Source organism: Miscanthus floridulus, chromosome 1 (genome assembly GCF_019320115.1).
Source record: "Miscanthus floridulus cultivar M001 chromosome 1, ASM1932011v1, whole genome shotgun sequence".
Lineage (NCBI taxonomy): Eukaryota > Viridiplantae > Streptophyta > Magnoliopsida > Poales > Poaceae > Miscanthus > Miscanthus floridulus.
In genome coordinates this window covers 185,310,742-185,334,471 of record NC_089580.1, presented here as the reverse complement: position 1 = coordinate 185,334,471, position 23,730 = coordinate 185,310,742, and the positions used below count along the sequence as shown (strand labels likewise).

The window sequence follows — 23,730 nt, the reverse complement described above, 5'->3', positions numbered from 1 at the left end:
ATTCAAATGTGAAATATGTCTAGATGCACTAATCATGTCCTTAACAAGGATGTATGTCATGCCAAACAACTTTTACCTTGGATTGCTCGAAGGAGAGGCATGTCATATAAATTGGGGTGCATCAACACATATTGGAGAAGTCAAGTATGTTCAATTCATTCCTTAGCTTGCAAAACCTCTTCTCATCAAGTGGCTTGGTGAAAATATTGGCAAGTTGATCTTCGGTGCCCACACCCTCTATGCAAATGTCCCCTTTTTGTTGATGATCTCTTATGAAATGATGGCGGATATCTATATGCTTTGTTCTTGAGTGTTGAACCGGGTTGTTGGTGAGCTTTACGGCACTTTCATTGTTATATAGCAATGGCACTTGCTTGAACTTAATTCCAAAATCACTCAAAGTGGCCTTCATCCAAAGTAATTGTGCACAACAACTACCGGGCAAAATGTACTCTGCTTCGGCGGTTGAAAGTGCTACACTATTTTGTTTCATTGATGACCAAGACACAAGTGATCTTCCCAATAGTTGACATGTGCCCGATGTGCTCTTTCTCTCAACTTTGCATCCCGCATAATCAGAGTCTGAATATCCAATCAACTCAAATCTTGCTCCTTTGGGATACCATAATCTAACATGTTGCGTATGCTTCAAGTACCTCAATATTCTCTTAGTTACCTTCAAATGACTTTCTCTTGGTGAGGCTTGAAATCTAGCACACATGCATACACTAAACATCACATCTGGCCTTGATGCGGTCACATAGAGTAGGCTTCCAATCATAGACCGATACATCTTTTGATCCACCATGTTGCCACTAGCATCACTATCTAAGCTTCCACTTGACCCCATTGGTGTACTAATAGCTTTACTATCATCCATTCCAAACTTCTTGAGCATGTCCTTAATATACTTGCCTTGACTCACAAATATGTCATTCTTCATTTGCTTAATTTGAAGACCAAGGAAGTAACTAAGCTCTCCAATCATAGACATCTCAAACTCACTTGCCATCATCTTCCCAAACTCTTCACAAAACTCTTGATTGGTTAATCCAAAGATGATATCATCAACATAGATTTGTATTACAAACAAGTCATTTCCAAGCTTCTTGGTGAAGAGAGTGGTGTCAACCTTTCCCATCTTGAATCCCTTAGAGAGTAGGAAGACCCTCAATCTCTCATACCATGCTCTAGGTGCTTATTTTAATCCATACAAAGCCTTTCTCAACTTGTAAACATGGTTGGGTTTCTTTTCATCTTCAAAACCAGGAGGTTGCTCAATATACATAAGCTCATTGATGTACCCATTGAGAAATGCACTCTTCACATCCATTTGGTACAACTTGATGTTGTGAGCACAAGCATAAGCTAGCAAGATCCTAATTGCTTGTAATCTTGCAACCAGGGCATATGTTTCTCCAAAGTCAAGACCTTCAACTTGAGTGTAACCTTGAGCCACTAATCTTGCTTTGTTCCTTATTACTATCCCATCTTGATCTTACTTGTTCCGAAAGACCCACTTAGTTCCAATCACATTATGATCCTTAGGCCTCTCAACTAAATCCCATACTTGGTTTCTTGTGAAGTTGTTTAGCTCTTTATGCATAGCATTGACCCAATCAACATCCCTCAAAGCTTCATCTATCTTCTTAGGTTCAATGGATGACATAAATGAGAAATGCTCACAAAATAAAGTCAATCTTGATCTTGTTTGCACACCTCTTAAAATATCACCAATGATAGTGTCCAATGGATGATCTCTTGCAATATTGGTTGGTTGAAACACTTGCACTTGATTGCTAGCATTTGATTAATCACTTGGTTGAGATGATGAACTAGCCATTTGTTGATCTTGCATTTTATCATCACTAGTCTTGCTTGAACTTGATCATGAGAACCACTAGCTTTCACATTTGAGTTAGAGAGCACTTGATTCTTGTCATCTTCAACATCAATCACCTCTCTATGCCTTATATCATCAATGTCCATGTTCTTCATTGCATTGACCAATTGAGTGCCTCTTACATCATCTAGATTCTCATCTTCCTCTTGGAAACCATTTATTTCATCAAATTCCACATCATAAACCTCCTCAAGAGTACCACTAGCCAAATTCCAAACTCTATAAGCCTTGCTAGTAGTGGAGTAACCAAGTAAGAAACATTCATCACATTTCTTTTCAAACATGCTCAATCTAGTGCATTTCTTCAATATATAGCATTTACAACCAAAAATCCGGAAGTATGCTATGTTGGGCTTTCTTCCATTCAAGAGCTCATAAGGTGTCTTCTCCATTATGGGGTGACAATAGAGTCGGTTGCTATAATAGCAAGCCATGTTGATTGCTTTGGCCCAAAATGAATGACTCATATTGTACTCACTCAACATTGATCTTGCCATATCAATTAAGGTTCTATTCTTCCTTTCAACTAGCCTATTTGATTAAGGAGTATACTTGGCCGAGAATTGATGTCTAATTCCAAATTCATCACACAACTCATCAATTCTAGTGTTCTTGAACTCACTTCCATTGTCACTTCTAACTTTCTTGATTGTTGTTTCAAACTCATTGTAAATGCCTTTGATAAAAGATTTGAATGTTGCAAACACATCACTCTTGTCACCAAGAAAACCCATGTATATCTAGTGAAATCATCCACAATCACAAATCCATATTTATTTCCACCAATGCTAGTGTATGTGGTTGGTCCAAACAAGTTCATGTGCATCAACTCAAATGCCTTAGATGTGCTCATCATGCTCTTCTTAGGATGTGTATTACCAACTTGCTTTTCGGGTTGACATGCACTACATAGCTTATCCTTCTCAAATGTGACATCTTTCAAGCCTCTAACTAAGTCATGCTTAATCAATTTGTTCAATTGTTTTATTCCAACATGACCAAGCCTTTTATGCCATAACCAACCCATGCTAGATTTAGTGATCAAACATGTTGTCAATTGAGCTTCTCTAGCATTAAAATCAACCAAGTATAGATTCTCATATCTAAATCCTTTGAATATCAAGTTGGAGCCATCTACACTTATGATCTCTACATCATCCACACCAAATATGCACTTGAAACCAAGATCACACAATTGAGCTACCGACAGTAGGTTGAAGTTCAAGCTCTCTACTAGTAGCACATTAGAAATGCACAAATCATTGGATATTGTAATCTTACCAAGCCCTTTGACCTTGCCTTTACCATTGTCACCAAATGTGATACTATCAATTCCGTTGCTCTTGTTTTCATTGATTGAATTGAACATTCTTGGATCACCGGTCATATGTTGTGTGCACCCACTATCAAGTACCCAATGCCTTCCTCCGGCTTTATAATTTACCTACAAAAGAAGATCAATTCTTTTTAGGTACCTAAATTTATTTGGGTCCTTGTAGGTTAGTTACCAAGGTCTTTGGTACCCAAATGGCCTTCTTCTTTGGGCCTACAATTGGTGTACCAATGAACTTAGCCTTCACACCATTGGCACCCTTATAAAGCATGTAACAAGAATCAAATTTGATTGAGGATACATTAGTTAGCTTGTTCTTGTTAATCTTGCAATTTTGCTCTATATGCTCAATTTGCTTGCATCTATTGCAAAACCGACCATTGTCCTTCACAAAGCTAGTTTTAGGAGTGACAAAGGCCGCCTTGCCTTTCTTGGGGTTATAGTCTAATCCCTCTTTGTTGAGAGAAAATCTTTGGCTACCCAAGCACTTTAGCAAGTGGGCTTCTCCACCATAGGCATTGCCTAAGGCACGAGTGAGCTCATTCACCTCCTTCTTGAGGTTCTCATTTTCCACCATAAGTGACGCATCACAAGTGAGACCATCACTCAAAGGTGAAGTGGAAGTAGTAGTGCTACAAGAAGTGTTAGTGGAAGCAACTAAGATGGACTCATGAAAAGATTCATCAATAAGATCACATGTTAGTCCCACATCACATGTTATGATCACTTGCTCCTTCTTAGCTTCCTCCACTTTGAATTGCTCAATGAGAGAGGAGTGAGCCTTTTCAAGCTTAGAGTGAGCTTTGCCAAGCTTCTCATAGGCTTTCATTAGCCTCTCATGAGTAGCATTGAGCTCATCAAAGGATTGCTCAAGAAATTTTACTTTCTTACGCAATTCTTTGCACTCCTTTCTCTTCATCTCATTGCAAGCGTGCGCTTGCTCACACATGTCCAAGAGCTCCTCCTTGGTGTACTCCTCATCATCATCACCATCACTCCTACAAGCATCACTTTCACATTCATCATCATCACTCACATCATATTTTACCTTGGTAGGTTTTACCATGAGGCATGTCGAAGGAGTGTCGAAGATGGAGGGCTTGTTGTTGATGGCGATGCTTGCTAGTGCTCTCTTGATAGATTTCTTGTCATCATCACTAGAGCTATCACTATTCGAAGAGCCATCACTATCTCATGTGACCACATAACCTCCACCCTTCTTTTTCTTTTGGAAGGTCATTCTCTTCTCCTTCTTCTCCTTCTTTTCTTTCTTATCCTCCTTGTGCTTCTTCTTCTCATCCTCATCATTGTCACTATTTTATGGATAATTTGCTACAACATGATCAGGGCTCTTGCAATTGTAGCATCTTCTCACATACTCCTTCTTCTTGGTGTGATCTCTTCTCTTTCTTGCACCATAGCCCTTCTTCTTCATGATTTTTCCTATCTTGCGCACAAAGAGAGCCATAGCTTCATCATCAATATCACTAAGATCATCATCATCACTTGATTCTTTCTTGGACTTGCCCTTGTTCTTTGATGATGATGAGCTAGCTTTGAATGCTATGCTTTTCTTCTTGTCCTCTTCTTCCTTCTTGTCATCCTTGTCATCCCTCTCCCTTTCCACACGGTATGTCTCTTATGTCATGACATCACCTAGTACTTGGTTGGGGGTAATATCCTTCAATCCTCATCTTATGATTAGCAATATTAACATCTCAAATCTTGGAGGTAGGCACATCAAGAACTGATGAGAGGCGTCATCATCCTTGATCTTCTCTCCCAAAGTCTTTAAGTCATTGACAATTACTTGCAATTGATGGAACATCTTCGGAATGCTCTCATCTTCCTTCATCTTGAAGCTTGTCAATTTGTCCTTGAGAATGTACAACTTGGCACTCTTCACCACCGGTGTGTCCTCATACGTTTTCTCCAATCTTGTCCACACCTCATTTGCTCTTTCACAATCCTTGATTTGCTCAAATACCTTGGAATTAATGGCATTGTATATGGTGTTGAGAGCCATTGTGTTGCATTGCTTGTTGATCTTATCTTGATTGGTTGGATCATCGGGATCAATGATAGCATAGTCATTCTCAGTCACTTCCCATACTTGATCATTGATTGAACCAAGATACATCCTCATCTTTCTCTTCCAATAACCATAGCATGTGCCATCAAAGAACGGTGGTTTGCCCCCCACATGTTTGAACACAACTTGAGCCATAATTTGACACCGAGGTTGTTAAGCCTTTAATCAAACGGTGACCACGGCTCTGATACCACTTGGAAGGTCCTAATATGGCTAGAGGGGGGTGAATAGCCTATTTAAAATTCTAAAAATCAACTAGAGCAATTTGATTAGTAAGACAAATAGTGTAATGCAAACTTGCTCTAGCTCTACGAGGGTTGCAAGCCATCTATCTAATAAATCTAGTTGTAATGATAGCTAGACACACAACTTGCTATGATACTACTCACTAAGAGCTCTCAATCTTTCTACTCTAAAGAGCTCTACTAAGCAAACTTAAATAGCAAAGCAAGCTCTCAAATCTAATTACACTAAAGAACTTGCTACAACTAGTTTGTAAGAATATAAACGAGTGAGTAGGATGGTTATACCGCCGTGTAGAGGAATGAACCAATCACAATATGAAGATCAAATCAATCACCAGGAGAATGTAAATGACAAGAGATAACCAATTTTTCTTCTGAGGTTTACGTGCTTGCCAACACGTTAGTCCCTATTGTGTCGACCAACACTTGGTGGTTCGGCGACTAAGAGGTGTTTCACAAACCTCGTCCACACGATTGGACACCACAAGAACCTACCCACAAGTGAGGTAACTCAATGACACGAGCAATTTACTAGAGTTACCTTTTGGCACTCCGCCGGGGAAGGTACAACTCCCCTCACAATCACCGGAGACGACCACGAACAATCACCAACTCATGCCGATCCTCCACCGCTGCACCGAGCCATCTAGGTGCTGGCAACCACCAAGAGTAACAAGTGAAATCCACAGTGCAACATGAATACCAAGTGCCTCTAGATGCAATCACTCAAGCAATGTACTTGGATTCTCTCCCAATCTCACAAAGATGATGAATCAATGATGGAGATGAGTGGGAGGGCTTTGGCTAATCTCATAAGGTTGCTATGTCAATGAAAATGTACAAGAGAGCGAGCTAGAACCGGCCATGGGGCTTAAATAGAAGCCCCCACGAAATAGAGCCGTTGTACCCCTTCACTGGTGAAGGGTCGAGATGGCGGACTAGAGGGGGGGTGAATAGTCTTTTCTAAAATTAATCACGTTGGCTTATCGAAACAAGTGCGGAATTATAACTATCGGTTTAGCCAAGACTACACCCCTCTATCTATGTTCTCTAGCACCTTCCAAAGATACTAATCAAGCAACAAAGGTGCCGGGCTAGCTAGAGCTCACCTAACCAATTCTAGGAGCAAGGTTACACAAACCTATGCCACTAGTACTTTAAGCAACAAAGGAGCTCCTACACATGCTAGTAAGCAAAAGCACAAAGCTAACTAAGCTCACTAGCAATGCTCAATAACAAGGCAACCAATGTCTAATTAGAGAGCACAAATACTTAGCTACACAAACTAAGCAATGTGACTAATAAGGTTACTAAAACCAAATTAGCTACGCAAGGGAGCTACTTCTATGCTACACAAGCAAGAAGGTAATTAGCAAGCTACACAAGCTATCTAATTACAAGAGCAACTATACAAGCTTAATATATATAAAAGTAATTGCAAGCTTGTGTAATGGGGATGCAAACCAATGGGAAGAACAAGGTTGACACGATGATTTTTCTCCCGAGGTTCACGTGTTTGCCAACACGCTAGTCCCTATTGTGTCGACCGCTCACTTGGTGGTTCGGCGGCTAATTAGCATCACCCGCTAAGCCCGCATGTCGGGTGCCACAAGAACCTACTCCGGAAGTGAGGGTAGCTCAATGACACGCTTTACTAGAGTTGCTCTTCGCGGCTCCCACGGGGCGAGCATAATGCCCCTCACAAGCACTTCTCCGGAGCGCCGCACAAGCTTCTTGCGGGCTTCGACGGAGACCACCACCAAGCTGTCTAGGAGGTGGCAACCTCCAAGAGTAACAAGCACCACTGGCTCGCAACTCGATCACCTAGTGCCACTCGATGCAACCTCACGATGCAATCGCACTAGAATCGCTCACTCACACAATTGGATGATCACTATAAAGTATGTGTGAGATGGAGGGCTCCTAAGCACTCTCAAGCATGGACACAAAGTCCCCCAAGGTGCTCTACACCAGCCATGGCCGAAGGCCACTTCTATTTATAGCCCCAAGGGCTAAACTAGCCGTTACCCCTTCACTGGGCAAAAATTGGGCCGACCGGACGCTCCGGTCGTGTTGACCGGATGCTGGACCTCAGCGTCCGGTCGCTCGCAGACGACCACGTGTCTCGGTTCCAACGGTCACTTGACTTGACCGGATGCAGCAGCTTCAACTGACCATACGCTGGACCCTCAGCGTCCGGTCATTTCCAATAAGCTCCCGAGCATGACCGGACACGTCCGGTCGAACGCGATCGGATGCAGCACCAGCGTCCGGTCACTCTCCAGCTACTGCTATACTCCACGTCAGCGCGACCGGACGCAGGCAGTCAGCGTCCGGTGCTTTTGGATTCAGCGTCCGGTCACTTGACCGATGCTGGCATCTCCTCCAATCTCTTCACCCTTGCTCAAGTGTGCTAACCACAAGAATTTGCATCCGGCGCAATAGAAAATAGGCATTCCATTTTCCCGAAAGCGCCGAATCCCTACAAACACCACCTCCTTTGTAAATGTGCCAACACCACCAAGTGTACACCATCATGTGTATGTGTGTTAGCTTTTCACAATCATTTTCCAAAGGATGTTAGCCACTCAACTTGCCACGCCACTCGATCCTAGCGATAATGCAAAGTTAGATCACTCGAGTGGCACTAGATGACCGATATGCAAACAAGTTTGCCCCTCTTGATAGTACGGCCATCTATCCTAAACCTAGTCATAAACTTCTCTACACACCTATGACCGGTGAAATGAAATGCCCTAGGTTATACCTTTGCCTTGCGCATTCCATTCTATCTCCTCCAATGTTGATGCAACACATGCACCAACATGATCAACAATGATATGATCTACTTCATATCATCACATGATCATATTGGTTCATCGATCTTGACTTTACTTGCTCTTCACCGTTGCCATCGTCCATCGGCGCCAAGTCTTGCTCAAGCTTCACCGCCACGCGGTCCATCACTCCAAAGCCTTCGACTTGCCCTTCATACTTGCAACCGGTCCATCAAGCCAAGTCTTGTCTTGATCTTCTCCACCTTGATCACATGACTCAATGTCATGTCTCATGTGCATTTAAGCTCCTTCATCATCACATGTGTGAGTTTTGCAACATTTCCAAGTCATTTTCACCTCCATGGCATATGTTGCTCACACACATGTACCTGTGGACTAATCACCTGGGTATCTCACATAAACACAATTAGTCCACCTAGGTTGTCACTCAATTACCAAAACCAAACAAGGACCATTCAACTAGGTACTGATCGGGGTGACCGGATGCTCTGGTCTAGTTGACCGGACGCTGGATCTAGCGTCTGATCGCCCGATGTAAGCCATGTGTCATTCTGAGTTAAACCTGAGCCGCCAGATCTCAACGGCTATTAACTGACCGGACGCTCCGGCACAAGTGACCGGACCCTCAGACCACAGTGTTCGGTCATTTCTAGTAAGCTCCCAAAACCATCTTTTGCCGACCGGACGCGTCCGGTCATGCCCGACAACTTACTGTGCTGCCCGACAACACAATCAAACGCAGCCCTTTAGCGTCCGGTCGCTGAGCGACCCAGCGTCTGATCAGTTGACCGATGCCAGCATCTTTGCGACTAGCTCCATTTCACTTCTAACTTCTCCACCCTTGCTCAAATGTACCAATCACCAAGTGTATCACCTTGTGCACATGTGTTAGCATATTTTCACAAACATTTTCAAGGGTGTTAGCACTCCACTAGATCCTAAATGCGTATGCAATGAATTAGAGCATCTAGTGGCACTTTGATAACCGCATTTCAATATGAGTTTCACTCCTCTTAATAGTATGGCTATCAATCCTAAATGTGATCACACTCTCTAAGTGTCTTGATCACCAAAATAAAATAGCTCCTATGGTTTATACCTTTGCCTTGAGCTTTTTGTTTTTCTCTTTCTTCTTTCCAAGTCCAAGCACTTGATCATCACCATGGCATCATCTTCATCATGCTATGATCTTTGTTTGCTTCGCAACTTGGAGTAGTACTACCTATCTCATGATCATCTTGATAAACTAGGTTAGCACTTAGTGTTTCATCAATTAACCAAAACCAAACTAGAGCTTTCAACCGGCCAGCCGAGGACTTGAGGAGACCAATCGATGAACAGAACGAGAAAGGGAGATGGCTGCGAGCGAAGCAGTCAAAGAGGGACAGGCGAACTGCCAAACAGGGAGACATTATGTGAGATTCTGGGCTGATGTGGGCTCTCCGCGCTAGGGTGTGGGTGCACCTGTTTAGGCCGGGGGTGCGTACATGGTGAAAATCTATATACTATAAGGCTTTTTCCAATTTCGGCCTGGGTGCGGACGCACCCAGTTGAGCCAACGTAGCTCTGCCCAAGCAGCAAAGTGAGTACTACCCCTGTCCCTAAAAAAATATAATTTTAGCAAAGTGTCACGTTTTAGTACCTTAAATTTGACCAATTATAGATAAAAAATATCCATATTTATGATACCAAATAAATACCATCATATTAATTACGAAATGTATTTTTCATAATAAAATAATTTAGAAACATAACTGTGAATATTATTCACTAAAAATTTGGTCAAACATGAACCATTTTTCGTGGCACGCAACCCACAGCTGCATTCTTTTTCAGGACGGAGGTAGTAATTAAGACTGTTGGCATTAATGAGCTACACCCAGCAATTGCAATAGACTGAAACGTCTGTTGCACCTAGTTTTTTACTCATCTTACAATGATGGTAAGAGAGGCAAATTTGTCCTTATCAAAAAGAAATTTGAACAAAATGTCTTAAGTAGGGCACCCGCAGCGAAGCACGAGCAAAAGTAGCTAGTTATCTATAAAAGTAGTTTCGTTCTAGTGAAAACACCTCTCGTGTGATAGTGGATTGTGAGTGTTTGGCTCTATGTCGTGGCCAAAGGTTTTCGCCATTGTATTAGAAAAAAAGTGGTTTCGTGATGAGGAAGTGAACCACTTCTTGGCAACTACAACTATATTTCCTACTAACATATTCATCTTGCCCATACTCCCTCTGTCCTGCTTTAAATGTCGTTGTGGGAGTGGAGTAGATCGTCTACACTCACAATTGATTAAATGCACGTGGACACACGTCCGCACTCAAAGAATCTTTGCTGCACCAATGAAAAGCTAAAACGTCGATCAATGCGGGACAGAGGGAGTAGGTGGTCGCCGCCGCCATCTTCTAATTATTCCAAGAGCAAAGATCTAAATAATACAAACGAACTTTTCTCTAAAAACAATATAGACACACATACGTTTACATATACACGTGCACCCTCACCTTTTATGAATACCTCTAAGACACTACCGCATACAAACTGCATAGTGGACAGCATTAACTAGCCACAATAGAGGTTGCATATGGTGCCATCCAAGAATGATTTTATGTACACTTACCATCAGAATTATTTTTCAATCTGATCTAATACAACTATCTCTAAAATGTTGTGATTATTAATTAAACAAGGTCCTCTAAGAGTATCTTTAAGAGTCTTTCTAAAACTCACTCTCTAAATCATCATTTGAAGAGTCATTTGCACAAAAATCGTTTTATATATCTTTTCATGCTCCAACAGGTTTTCTATATCTTATTCTCACTATCTATATTTGGCTAATGAGAAATTCAAAATAGAAGATGGTTATATTTAGATAACCAATTAAATGTTAGTTTTCTACCATGGTATTTTTCTGGATTTATTCTAGAATTTAACGGCGCCATGCTTTTCATGGTAGGCGCTGCCCCCGTGGACAGTGAGACGCCTATGATGACTCCGTGAATCTCAAGATTTGTCGGCTCAATCATTCGGTGGTGCTCATAGGGGTAGGGTTTACGTACGTGTGTTTATAAGGATGAGTCTGCATGCGTATTGTGGCGTCTGAGTTGTACCGTGTAATTCTAAAAAAAATCTTCATTCCTAATAATCAGGTAGAATAGAGAGTCCCTGGAAATCTTCCTAATATAAGTATAAACTCCTGTTTAAATTCCAGCAAAGTCAACTTGGCCAATAGATACACTTTTGTTTAGGCCGTTGCCGCTCCCTATACGTGGATTCATTGAACCTGGACAGATTTGACCTTGTCTTTCATCCGGCTCTGCACTTGTCCTCCTTGCCATTCTTCTTTAATAAAAAAAAACGGCGGAACTTTCGTTGCCTGAGTCCGAGCTGCGCCCCTGACCCACAAGGCCACAATTGCGTCCACATTCCAAACAATCCTCTGCCATCCAATCTGAAAGATAATAGCAGTATCGGGGCCCGGGAACTCCAAAGGGCAAAGGCAAGGAGGAAAAGTTCTCGAGGTTGACCAGACCACCAACACCAAGTGCCGCTGAGTATTGCAGTAAGAAAGAGAGATCTCTGTTCTTTTACAGTCGCTTTTCTTTTGTTTTACCGGGAGCAGAATTTTTTTTTTGGATAGCGTAGTCGTAAACTTTGAGTTCCTGCCTTGGACTTAGATGATTGGTTCTTTGCGTTAAATGAAGCTGCTTTCCGAATTCTAATCAGAACTAACCCTCTTTGTGCGATAGGGTTATTGTATTACTGCTTGGTGATCATTTAGCCGGTCATTTGGCTCGATCAGATCGACTGGGCTAGATGCAATCACCCATAAAGGAGGTGTTGGTCGCTTGTTCAGAGAAACTACCAATATAAGAATAGTTTATGCTTTGTTCTTTCGATGAGTTTTACAGACTGAACTTTTCTCAAAAGGTTTAGCTCACTGAAATTCAGAGGTTGCCATTTTTAGTTGCACATATCCTCTGACAGCCTGACTTCTAAAGGCAGAGGTCGACGTTGTATTAACAAAATAATGATTTCTGACGTATTCTGGAGGAAAGAATAGGGTAAGTGACGCGTTCGTTGAGTGTGAAATTTGATCCTGACAGAGCAGGTGACCAAACATTCTAGGTTATATGCCCTGATCTGTACTGAATAGTACAGTACAATGCAAGGCACTGGCTCATTGGCCAGCCTGAGCTTGCTAGTGTGCTTTCCTAAGCGAGTGATGAGAGCCATCAAGAGTGCCTGGAATCTGTTAGGCACGAATGCGGTGCGCCTGCGCTTTAGAACATTCCACCTTGTTGCCTCATCACATATGCATGTGTGGATCTGACTGAAGAACTAGAGAACTCGGCCAACTTTTTTGACGCGTGACTTAGAGATCTTGGGGCATGTTGATACGGAAATTGACAGCCCATGATTCATTCATGGCTAGGAATTTCGAAGCCAATATATATAGTATATCGTTTTTCTTTTCTGTGATGACTATTTGTCGAGCTTGAACTTGAAATTCTGATACATCTACAGATGATGGTTGCAACTCGATCTAACAACCGCATTATTGAGCATTCCTTAGGTGTACTGTGATGTCGGTCTTTAGATGGTTGATGATAGGTTTTCAGCTGTGTAAAATTATGGATCGAACATCTACGTAAATTGACTTCCTTTAAAAAAGAGTTGAATTTGATGCTTCTTTGTGAGATGTGGTTGTTAGCTTGAAAGGGATTTGATTTGACATCATGAATGTCTTTTGTTCTCTTGAACAATTTTATAGTGAAAATGTACCTTTCATTCATGCATGAAAACTTGAAACAGCGACCTTCAAAAAAAAAACTTGAAACAGCCACTTTCTACACGTATGCTAGTAGTATGCTACTACAGAAAAGCTGAAGATTGTAGGCTCTCCGGTTTCCCACTGGAAAATAAGGAACATGCCATCATAAATGGAAATTGTTCATAGCTCAGTTAGTTTTCATGCTACTGTTCTTCTACTCGATAAAGTATAAACTTGCTAGTAGTACAAAATCATGCTACTGTTCTACTAGCAACTTACTCGATAAAGTATGACCTTGATCTCTGGCTGGAGAGCCTTCTTGCATCTGCATATGCGTATATATAATGGGCAGTCCCTAGCTTCATCACGACGCAGCGAAATAGGCCTTCTTCACAAGTGCTTCTGCTAACAGGCATCGTCGCATCGCTGTGTAGGTTTTGTCTCTGACAATCCTTAGCTGCATATATGTTTACACTTTATACACCATGATGGAGTAACAATCAAAAGTTGGCTTCCTAAGAAACAACTCATCAGTTATTTGCTGAGACCAGAGTGCTTGTTTTAGTATTGTACGTCCATGCGTGTGTTCCTTCATCTGATCATCTCATTTTCAGATCTGGCTTTCGTTAGGTGCACCATGCATATGCATGCAGCTGATGTTGTCTGTTCTTTCGTGAAAGTATTGGATTTTTTCCATCTGAAACTTGAAGAATCGATGAACATATAGCTTGTATTCCATGTACTGCCCAGTGTATTGACGATATCTTCTTGTGTTAACATGCTGCCAATGTGATTCCTTTTGTGATTTCCTACTTCTCATCATAGATATTCCTGAAACCAGCCGTCCATCCCACTGGGAGCACCGCAGATGCCGCGAACGGTGTCTGATGGGGGAGAAGACGACCACGGCGCCGACGTTGCTAGCCGGACGTCATCACACCTCCGCATGGAGCACGGGCATGGGTATAAGGTCGGCGTCCCGCCGAAGAAGAACTTCTTCACCGAGTTCTCTGACTCGGTGAAGGAGACGTTCTTCGCTGACGACCCACTGCGGCAGTACAAAGACCAGCCCAAGTCCAAAAAGATCTGGCTCGGCCTGCAGCACATCTTCCCGGTGCTTGACTGGAGCAGACACTACTCCCTCGGCAAGTTCAAGGGTGACTTCATCGCCGGGCTCACCATTGCCAGCCTCTGCATACCCCAGGTCAGTTGAGTTATATACCTCGTGTCAGCAGCAGCACGGTTCATGCACTGACGCTATCGGATACAATCTGTGGCCTAATAGAGGGCACTAAATGACGGCGCAAGGTGAGACTCGGTACATGATCTTGTCGAAGATATCGAATGATGGGAGGAGGTCAAAGCGTTTGGCTGTTGTTCACCATGGGAAGCCGAAGCTACTTTTTGCTGCTTGTGGTCAGTTCGGCACTGAGGACACGCGGTGGGCGTCGTTGGCATTTGTGTTACCTCTGTGTGTTAGTCGTCAGGGCTATGATGTTCTGGTGTTGTGGGTATTTTCTGTGTTTTAATCTGTGCCTATGTAAGGTTTTCAGCCCTGGTTTCCCTTATAAACTAGGCCAATTCTATTATTCTTAATTAAAAGGCAGAGCTCCTGCTATTACTTAAAAAAAACAATCTGTGGCCTAACAAAACCGTGCGTTCAACCACAGGACATCGGTTATTCTAAGCTTGCTAACTTGCCAGCAGAGGTTGGATTATGTAAGTGCACTCATTCACATATGCATCTCTTCGTTTTAATTGAGATCACTTTCAACTATGCTGATCAGAGATGTGGTCGCCATTTTTACAGACACTAGCTTCGTGCCGCCTCTGATATACGCGGTGATGGGCAGCTCCAGGGATATAGCCATCGGTCCAGTGGCCGTGGTGTCGCTGTTGCTCGGTACTCTCCTTCAGAATGAGATTGACCCCAAGACACACCCGCTTGAGTACAGGCGGCTAGCGTTCACTGCGACCTTTTTCGCAGGGGTCACTCAGGCAGCGCTCGGATTCTTCAGGTGAGCGGCCCTAGTGATTGTTAACCTGTCAGTTCGTACCTGCTTTGGCATGAGCATCTCATCTAGTCTAAAACTCAACTCTGCCACAGGCTAGGGTTTATCATAGAGTTCTTGTCTCATGCTGCCATTGTCGGATTCATGGCCGGTGCTGCCATCACCATTGCTCTTCAGCAGCTGAAAGGATTCCTTGGAATTGCAAACTTCACCAAGAAATCTGATATTGTATCTGTCATGAAATCAGTTTGGGGAAATGTTCACCATGGGGTATGACACTGAACCATGTGGATCTTTTTACCTGCCTGATGAAAACCACGATCGTTGAGACTTCGAGTGTTTGACGCAATATATGTGTGTGCTATTTATTGCAGTGGAATTGGCAGACAATACTGATAGGAGCGTCCTTCCTGGCATTCCTTCTGGTTGCCAAGTACATTGTAAGACAATACATTACATGCTCCAAAATGGCAAGAACTCTTCTTGGTTTTCTTTTGACTATATTTGATCACGCCATTTCTTTGAATAATTCAGGGAAAAAAGAATAAAAAGCTCTTCTGGGTGTCTGCAATCGCACCTCTCACTTCGGTGATCATATCCACATTTTTTGTGTACATCACTCATGCAGATAAGCATGGTGTTGCAATTGTAAGTCATACTTGACTGTTCTTGATGTTAGCCATCGTAAAAATATGCAAGTGCGTCTTATTAGTTGAAGCTAACAATAAAGATCATCACTGCATAACTGCAGGTCAAGAACATAAGGAAAGGCATCAACCCACCTTCATCTAGTCTCATATACTTCACTGGCCCATACTTGGCAACAGGATTCAGAATTGGGGTAGTAGCTGGAATGATAGGCCTAACGGTGAGACAAACCCTTTGATAAGGAAACAGACTTCTTAAGCTTTGATGTTCAAAATTATGATAACGTGGAAAAATTTTCTACGACAAAAAAATGTGCTAATTAATCAACTGATGCAAACTTATCAGGAAGCAATTGCAATTGGAAGAACATTTGCTGCCCTCAAGGATTACCAGATAGATGGGAATAAAGAAATGGTGGCTCTAGGAACCATGAACATTGTTGGTTCATTGACTTCTTGCTACATAGCCACAGGTAACAATTAATTCAGGAAAAAAAACAATTCATAGCCACAAGTAACAATTATTCTGATAGAAGTCATTCATTGTAGGTTCTTTCTCACGGTCAGCAGTTAATTACATGGCTGGCTGCAAAACAGCAGTGTCAAATGTTGTTATGTCAACTGTCGTAATGCTTACATTGCTGTTGATCACCCCATTGTTCAAGTACACTCCAAATGCCATCCTTTCCTCAATCATCATATCAGCAGTGCTTGGTTTAATTGACTATGAGTCGGCTTACCTTATCTGGAAAGTTGACAAACTGGACTTTCTAGCATGCATGGGAGCATTCTTTGGAGTCATATTTTCATCAGTGGAGTATGGCTTGCTCATTGCGGTGTGAATCACAACTATTTCGTTTATGCTACCAACAATTGAGTTCTTATATAGTAGACAAAGAGCTGATGACTGTAAAACCTTTTGTGAATAGGTTTCGATATCTCTTGCTAAAATTCTTCTCCAAGTAACACGGCCAAGAACAGTTTTACTTGGAAACCTTCCACGAACAACTATATACAGGAATGTAGAACAATATCCTGATGCTACCAAGGTTCCAGGGGTGCTAATTGTTAGAGTGGACTCAGCTATATACTTCACAAACTCCAACTATGTTAAAGAGAGGTAAAATGCTTGTATTCACCATGAGCTTCTGCCACAGGAATGATTACTACTATAGGGTTTCATAGTAGCATATTTGGCTTTCTTTTTGTTATTACCATGGATACAGACTTTTTTGACAAAAAAGAGGTGAACCATGCTATACTTTAATAGTTCAAGCAGAATGTACAAGCATTAAAAAGAAAGCATAAGATGCTAGTGCTTAGAAGAATATTTCACATAAACCTTTTATATATCTATACTGCAGATTAGGATTTGGCCTGCAGGGCAGATGTAGCTAAGTGTTTTATGGATCTGTGAATCATACTTTGAAATTTTGATATATAATTTGATGGATGTGATAACTAGCATTCTTTTTATATCTATTCGAATTGACTCATCCATAGTTTGGAGGGTAACCTCAATGCAAAGTCTTTTATCTGATCAGCAAAGTCTTTTATCTGATCAGAAAAAGAAAGTCAATAGTTCCTTGAAAGTGCAAGGCTACATCAGATGCTCTTCTAAGATTGGCTACATGTGCAAATACGATATGTGATTAGTATTCTAGTGGCATGAGATTGCATTAGATGCATTATTGAGTCATGTTCAGTATTCTAATAGAGAATGTTACAATTTAAAATCAGCTAAAGAGGAAAGCAGTGCTTAATTAGAATCTAATTTTCAGAATCCTGAGGTGGCTAAGAGATGAGGAGGAGCAACAACAGGACCAGAAGTTGCCAAAAACTGAGTTTCTAATTGTTGATCTGTCTCGTAAGTCACAAGAACATATCTGACTATATGCTATCTTTTTACTTAAGTTCCATATAGTGATTGAAGACATTGTTCCGACTCTCAACAGCTGTAATTGATATCGACACAAGCGGAATCCACGCTTTGGAGGAGTTGTTGAAAGTTCTTGAAAAACGCAAAATTCAGGTAAGACGCCAGATCTCATAACAAGCATTTACAACTACTAGCAGTCTGGTAGTGATACTGCTAACATAAAAATTGTCACTGAAGGACCCCTCACTAAGATCAAAATCCGTTCCTTTTACTTACAGCTGGTTCTTGCCAATCCTGGGCCAGCGGTGATCCAGAAGCTCCGCTCAGCTAAATTCACGGACATGATTGGTGAAGACAAGATATTCCTCACGGTCGGCGACGCCGTGAAGAAATTTGCCCCCAAGGTGGCGGATAATGTCTGAAGGAGTTTCATAGTCACGTACAGTATGAGTAAGGAGAAGTCTATCTATTCTTTGGCAAAGTCCAGTGGACACTGGACAGTGTGGATTTATAGAGCAGAAGCAGAACAGAACGGGAGTAAATAACATGGTTTGCAGAATGGTAGTAAATAAAGAAGATGCTCCGGAGTTGGAGTGCATCACGTTTGCGAAATGTGGTGGGATAGAAAGCAGATGGTGGCCTAGTTGTAGTTGGGCGTCTATGTCAGTCCTTGTGGTTGTGGTCTGTTCCGCGTTGGCAAGCACTTAGGTGATGGAGATCAAAGGTTTGATGGATCAGAAGATATGGATGCCTGATGATGATTAACATATCATCACTGATCGTGAAAGAAGAGCTACCTGTTTGGGATTTCAGGTGTCTGTATCTTACAGTAATTAGTCCCTTTCCTTGTAATTTCAGGTTTTATGATAAGGTTTTACATTTTTTTTATGAAAGAAAAGGTTTTACATTTGGCCTATATATGTATATTCTGTGATGCTGATGCATTCGTAAGTGTTCCCTGACCAAAAAAGAAGAAGGGGTGCAAAAACGTGATTGTGAAGTGTGAGGAATTTGTTGAAGAGGGGCATTCTTACTTTGTTTTCTTCGTTCCTACTGGGCATGGGCATGCATGTGTAAGATACTTCGGGCCCGAGTTAACTGGTAATGAAGCAGAGAGACACGAGGCTCACCTGACCGACAGGAACCACCTAGCCTGGCCGAGATGCTGACCGCCAGTCGCCACAGCCGGCCGCCAGTGTAGGGCAGGAGGAAACCGCGCGGTTGCTTTTTTTTCGCGAGCGGGTTTATACCCGTGTTTCATTAAGAAGAAAAGAGTTTAACAACCTCGCGAGAGAGGCAACCTCCAACCAGCAGGGGACCTACACTACTGGATACATAGCCGAGATATTACATGCTTACAAAGTGTTGCGACCAAAGCTCGGACAAAGCAACCAAAGGCAGGAACCCAGCGAGTGCCCAACCAAAGCCGCGCGGTTGCTCGCCCGCCGACGGGAACCGTAGGCCCGCATTCTCGGCTCTCGCGGTCTCGTCTCGCCAAGGCGCCCGGCCTGCGGGCGGCCGCCAATGATTTGGCCATGGCGGCCCGAATTGTGGGCCGACGCGGATAGTCGACATAGCCCAGAGGGTTTAGGTTAGCCGCGCGGGCCGTGGCCTTCTGGGCTTGGTCCAGCCGGAATTTGGGCGCAATGATCACTTTTCGTCTTCGTCCCACCCGCACCCGCCGCCGTCGGGCGCCTCGTACGCAATCCCCACCGGCCACCGCGCGCCTAACACAGAATCCATCCCCCTCACCTCACCTCCGCGGCTCCGCCTCTCGCGATAGCCACCACAAGCCCAAAAAAATCCACGGAATAGTCGCAGCTACAGCCGGAAACCGCCCCGATCGCCTCCAGGATAACAGCGTGAGCCGGAAACTAGCGCAGCAGGTGCGGCGGTGCGTCACCATTGCTGGCCGCTTCAAGCCCTTGCAGCCCGCCTCCCTTGGAGTGTCCCTACCGGCACGCGGACCGCGCCTCCGGATTCCTTCGCTTCGTCTCGTGGAGGCATTCCCACGAACACCTGCGTGGCATGTCCGCCGCGCTCCTGCACGCGCCGTCTCGAGCGTCCCACACCTACGCCACCGCAGGACGCACCTGAAATCCACTTGATCAAGTCCTGCGATAGCAAGCTGGGTAAGGTGCAACCACGAATAAGGTGAATTCCATGCATGTGCTCAGCCAATGAGAACTAGAGATTGGTGTTTCTGCGTGTACCTCCATGTTGATACATCTGGGCAAGGCTTCGAGTGGCCAGCACTCAACTCTGCCATGGACTGGTGCGATCAGATGCTGAGCGATGGTGTCCGGCCAAAATTTCAGTTATCTACATTCTACAATGCCGGCTGTCAGTGGTCAGTGCATCGTACAAGGATGCGGATATGTTGAGCCAATCATGAAGAAGGTTTTCAATTGAGTGACACCCAGCGCATTCATCTATACAGTGACTTGGATTCAGCATCTGCGGTATCCTGTTGAATCATGGATTAATGGTTAATGGTAGGGGATGGGGTTGTTTATGAGCCCAATAGCAATGTGCTCGGTTCTAATCAATGGATTATGCCGTAAGTGGGAGGTTGAGGCATTGGAAGATTTAGTTATACAGATGAAAGGTCACATTGATCTGACAGAAGTGTATCCATATACGGATGTACTGCCAGTCTGTACTCTGTCACAATGGCTGCACTACGGGATTCCTGGCTTCTGAGCAAATATATACAACATGCACTTCTTGTTTGTTCCGAATTTGTGTTTCGGGGATGCTCTAGGTTGGTGTTGGACTGTTCCACAGGATGGCAAGAGATGGCCTGCTCATTAATACATTTACATGCAATGCCTCAGCAAATGATCGAGAACGGTATAGTTGAATCTGCATTTGTTTATGGTATCAAGATGAAATGGGGATATTGGTATGTTTCACTGAACCGTAGGATACAGTATGAGATAATCAAGGACTTCGCATTATTGGTGAGGACAGGAAGGCACTGTTAATGATTAATGTGTTGAAGCAGGACTTTTCAGCCATCCACGTGACATAAAACACCCTCATTGAAATTACTGTGGCTCAGCAGGCACTACTAGTGCTCTGCATTCTGGAGTATATAAAAGGCTCTGAAACTGTGAATCTGACTTGATTTTTCTTTCTCGAATATTCACCATGTTCCATGCTTGATCATCGGTTATATCTAAACAAAGGTACCTAGCTCTGTCTTTCAACTTATTTTCAGATATCAGCAAGGTGTCAAGGTGTTTTGATAAACCACATTGATCATTCCAATCGTTGTTTTTCTTAGTTAAGTGCTACCAGAACTTATTAATAATATGGCATTTTCAGCAATTGTGAATCTGTGAATACTACTGAATACTGGTGCTTTGAGATACCAAAGTGAATGAAGGATTATAGTGCCAATTCCTCCTAGGTTGGTTTTGTTTTCATGAATGATTATGGTGCCTCCGTTTTTTGCAGCTAGTTGTGTTATTATGTTCGCTGGTTCTCTTAGAGTGGTTGATAGTCGTTCGGTCCCGAATTGTTTGTATGTAATTGCTTAATTGTAAACTTTGTTTGATCCCTGTGAGACTAGTTTTGCAGGGATCGTGTTGGTCTTGGTAAGCCTTGGCTTACTAAGTCCATGTGTGTTATAACGCTCTTTTCCTCTTAATATGGAAAATGCACTTAGACCCGGTCATGAAAAAAAAGATTATAGTTTACCTAATGGCTAGGGATGAAAACGGTACGGATATTTTCCGACCGTATTCGAAACCGAATCCGTTTAGAGGGGTTGAGATCTGTCCGTATCCAAGTCCGGATATCCAACATCCGATACCGTATCCGTATCCGTATCCGTATCCGAATACTCAAATCGCATATTTATGATGTCGATATCCAATCGTATCCTATCCAACATAGTTGACACTATCCGTATTCGAATCGGAATCCGGACAGAAATATGAAAACAAATGTAATATCGGTGATATCCGTCCGTATCCGATCCATTTTCATCCCTACTAATGGCTGATCTTATACTGAACTAATCTTAGCTTTCTCGAGATAGCTAACTGGGTAAACGGAGGCACCTATACCTGTTCACTTTTACTTGCCTTTTAGCATATCATTGTCTTTAATGAACTTCAGTCGTCATATCATTTGCTTTCTTAGGGCCCTGTTTGACACAAGGGGCTAACAGTTAGCATCTATTTTGTATGCCAAAGAAAACATGTGCTAATTTTTGGCTAATAAGAGCTAATAGAGCTAATTGGTGGTTAAGACCAATAGTCCTTATTAGCCCATGTTTGACCTATTATCATAAGATGGGCTAATTTTTGTCTTGGGATCCAAACAGTTACTCCCTCGGCCACGGAAAACAAGGCATACGTGTATTTCAAAATTTAAATTTTGTTATCTTTGAACAACAATTAGCCTAATTATATAAAAAGTCTATAGTACAAAAGCGGTTACATTACATTTCATATTTAGAAATAATTTTCTAATATTCAAACTTTTTATCATATATTACAAGAGAAATTAGCGGTCAAAGTATGATCTTGAAACCACACCAAGTCAAATCACGGCTTCTATTTTAAGACGGAGAGAGAGTATATTTTAAGAAGGTTAATAAAATATGTAATAAAATCTGCTATGACAGATATAAATGCATGCTTTCATGCATATTTGTGGCATAATTTTTACAAAGTTGACTGCATGCATGCGTTCTTGGAAAGGGGGCAGACAAGGAAGAGGAATAATTTGAACCAGATTTTTTTTTGGGGGGGGGGGGGCGCTATGCCTTGGAACTTCCCATATGCTTTGTGAGGAGGCTTAAATGAAACAGCTTTTTAAGCTAAGAGAGAAAGGGTTTCGATATTCTATCACTTAGTTTTCTTTTAATAAATGCTGCCACTAGCGGCTATTGCCCCTAAAGGCACACGACGCATAGTGCTGTTGTGGAGCCTAGCTGTCAATTGCGTTTTCGTTCGGTCAATCAAGTCTGCAAAGGGACACGAGAAAAGATGAAGAGAGCTAGTACTTGATTTGAGGACTCTACGCTCTCAAATAATGGTCGTACCTAAGATGCATCTACTTGCATTGCTTTGTTAAATTGTTGATGAACTTTGTGGTACCGTACATGTGGCAGCTTGCAGTGGGCACACAATATCAAATACGTGGCCAGTAGAACCGGCCGCTCATGCACTATCCGTGACCTTTCTTTCCTGATCTCGTTGCATTAAACCTTTGATCTTTTTCATTGTTCAGCACGTACTATTTCTGATGTGGGCACACCCTATTAAATAGAGTGGACAGCGCCGAACTGGTGACTCACGTACTGTCCGTGATCTACTACTTCAGTTTCTGATGAAGAGGCAGTACATTCTTAAAGTGGCATGTCAGTTCTAGTAAGCCCATGTGATGTTTCCTCTTGGCATGGATGTAATTAACTAGTTAAGCATGCGTCTAAGAATATTTTAAGCTAGAACTTGTTTGCCTAATTACATGATTATTACATTTGGAATTACAATTATATTTAATCACTGCAGCACAATGCTATCTTGTATGATTGAAAAAATTGCAATAATCATGTTCCCATCAAAATATGCAACTGCAAAGGCTTCTACTACAGTACTTTTTCGTGTTTGACCGATCAGATTTTAGTATTCCACATCTTGTTAGCATTATTGTCGAAATGTATAGTATAGCCTTCAAAGTAGTGGATGTGCCTTCGATGTTATTTTCACTTTTGCTCACTGTACTTATTAGTATACCACGCACTACCAATATCCTTTTCCATACTTCGTGTATGTCTGTTAATTAACTAAGTGCTATAAATACCGTTCAGATATGATGCAGATATATATCTAGGAAGCCTCATATATAGTAAAATACCCAAGAAGTTACAAGGCCGACAGAAGTACTGCAAATAAGACTGGAACTGACAACCATACAAAATAACGAAAGAACAGCAAGGCCATACGTGCTTATAGCAGATTACAGATGAAGCGAGGTATCGACATCTACATCAGCCCTATAGCCTGAATTCTGCATTCCTCCCCATGAGCT

The 23,730-nt window shown here is 42.4% G+C and overlaps 1 protein-coding gene across 4 annotated transcripts; it reads left to right on the top strand.

The window, feature by feature from the left end:
- Positions 1-11,796: 11,796 nt before the first annotated feature.
- Positions 11,797-18,626, top strand: LOC136550808 (sulfate transporter 1.2-like). Of its 4 annotated transcripts, none has more exons than XM_066542404.1 (14): positions 11,797-11,932; positions 13,986-14,348; positions 14,815-14,863; positions 14,955-15,162; positions 15,252-15,426; positions 15,531-15,596; positions 15,691-15,804; positions 15,908-16,024; positions 16,150-16,276; positions 16,353-16,639; positions 16,733-16,923; positions 17,585-17,670; positions 17,759-17,835; positions 17,961-18,626. In XM_066542404.1, exons 2-14 carry the CDS (start codon positions 14,013-14,015, stop codon positions 18,102-18,104), a joined length of 1,977 nt encoding a protein of 658 aa, XP_066398501.1. In that variant the 5' UTR covers positions 11,797-11,932; positions 13,986-14,012; the 3' UTR covers positions 18,105-18,626. The 4 variants fall into 4 exon arrangements, with proteins under 4 accessions (XP_066398501.1, XP_066398494.1, XP_066398516.1 ...); XM_066542397.1 differs by having other exon boundaries at positions 11,825-11,932; positions 13,970-14,348; XM_066542419.1 differs by lacking the exon at positions 11,797-11,932 and adding an exon at positions 12,980-13,574.
- Positions 18,627-23,730: the final 5,104 nt, after the last annotated feature.